Source organism: Peromyscus californicus, unplaced genomic scaffold (assembly GCF_007827085.1).
Source record: "Peromyscus californicus insignis strain IS unplaced genomic scaffold, ASM782708v3 Scaffold_8__1_contigs__length_139910024, whole genome shotgun sequence".
Classification (NCBI taxonomy): Eukaryota; Metazoa; Chordata; class Mammalia; order Rodentia; family Cricetidae; genus Peromyscus; species Peromyscus californicus.
The window spans coordinates 55,074,600-55,075,972 of NW_026294606.1; the positions used below are offsets into that span (position 1 = coordinate 55,074,600).

At 43.3% G+C, this 1,373-nt stretch overlaps 1 protein-coding gene across 1 annotated transcript; it reads left to right on the top strand.

The window, feature by feature from the left end:
• Nucleotides 1-419: 419 nt before the first annotated feature.
• Nucleotides 420-989, top strand: LOC128103822 (40S ribosomal protein S11-like). Its single transcript, XM_052728464.1, has one exon. It carries the CDS (start codon nt 461-463, stop codon nt 935-937), a length of 477 nt encoding a protein of 158 aa, XP_052584424.1. The 5' UTR covers nt 420-460; the 3' UTR covers nt 938-989.
• The last annotated feature ends 384 nt before the right edge of the window (nt 990-1,373 follow it).

The following is a 1,373-nucleotide window of genomic DNA, read 5'->3' on the forward strand; positions in this document are numbered from 1 at the left end:
GGAATATTCTACGCTTCAACAGCGAGGCAGGAAGCTCCTGTGTAACTGAACAGTTTGGAGGATCACAGTGCCTTCATGAATCTAGTGAACAACTATATGCTCACAGCTGTCTTTCCTGGATATGACATTTTAAAACTCTGCAAGCGTGGATCCAGGCCCATCTACCAGTTTGACGCAAGGTCCATGCTCAGCTTTTTTAACAGCTGGATTGAGAGATTTGGCCAATGAGTCATTAAGCAAGGCACAATCAGCCTTCCTTGTTAAACAGATCCTGGAGAGAAATAAAAAGTTGACTTCAGTGCCCAGTCTCTTCTCTGACGTAAAAAACATATATGCTAATCTCCCATCATACACAGTTCATCATACATTAGTTACTTTTTCTCATTAGAAAACAAACAGGAGAGTCAATAAGGAAACCCAGGAGTGAGCCCACCTCTCTTTTTCTCAGGCTGCCGGGAAGATGGTGGACATTCAGACGGAATGTGCTTACCAAAAGCAGCCCACAGTCTTTGAAAACAAGAAGCGTGTTCTGCTTGGAGAAACCGGCAAGGAAAAACTCCCTCGGTACTACAAAAACATCGGTCTAGGCTTCAAGACGCCCAAGGAGGCCATCGAGGGCACCTACATAGACAAGAAATGCCCCTTCACTGGTAATGTCTCCATCCGAGGTCGGATCCTGTCTGGTGTTGTGACCAAGATGAAGATGCAGAGGACCATTGTCATCCGCAGGGACTACCTCCATTACATCCGGAAGTACAATCGCTTTGAGAAGCGCCACAAGAACATGTATGTGCACCTGTCTCCCTGTTTCAGGGATGAACAGATCGGCGACATCGTCACTGTAGGAGAGTGCAGGCCCCTGAGCAAGACAGTCTGCTTCAATGTGCTCAAGGTCACCAAGGCTGCTGGCACCAAGAAGCAGTTCCAGAAGTTCTAAGGGGACTCTGGACAACTCCCCAGAACAAATAAAGTGGTTTTCTAGCTCACAAAAAAAGAGAAAGAAAACAAACAGGCTTTTATGGGAGTAATAATAAAATAAAATAAAAATAAAAAAGACAAAACAGAAATCAACACATTAGAATTGTACAAAACAAACAGAAGGAGAAGAGCCCAAGAGAAGGCACAAGAAATGGAGACCCTTTCATTTGCACACTTGGGGAGGATTGTGCACACTATTTATTGTATTCTGCAGCCTTCTACAGGCAACATGCCTTCAAGACATCATCCCAGTGACAAGTGCCTGGCTTCTCCTTAATGGTACTCATCTCTTTTTGTTTTTATTTTTTGTGGTTGATTCTACAAAATATTTTGTCTTTTCTTTAATAAGTTCACACATGTACACATTGTAATTTTCATCATTACTAACTCCCATC

What these genes read in the sequence shown, in the direction of transcription:
- LOC128103822 (XM_052728464.1), top strand. Translation starts at nt 461, where the DNA reads ATGGTGGACATTCAGACGGAATGTGCTTACCAAAAGCAGCCCACAGTC.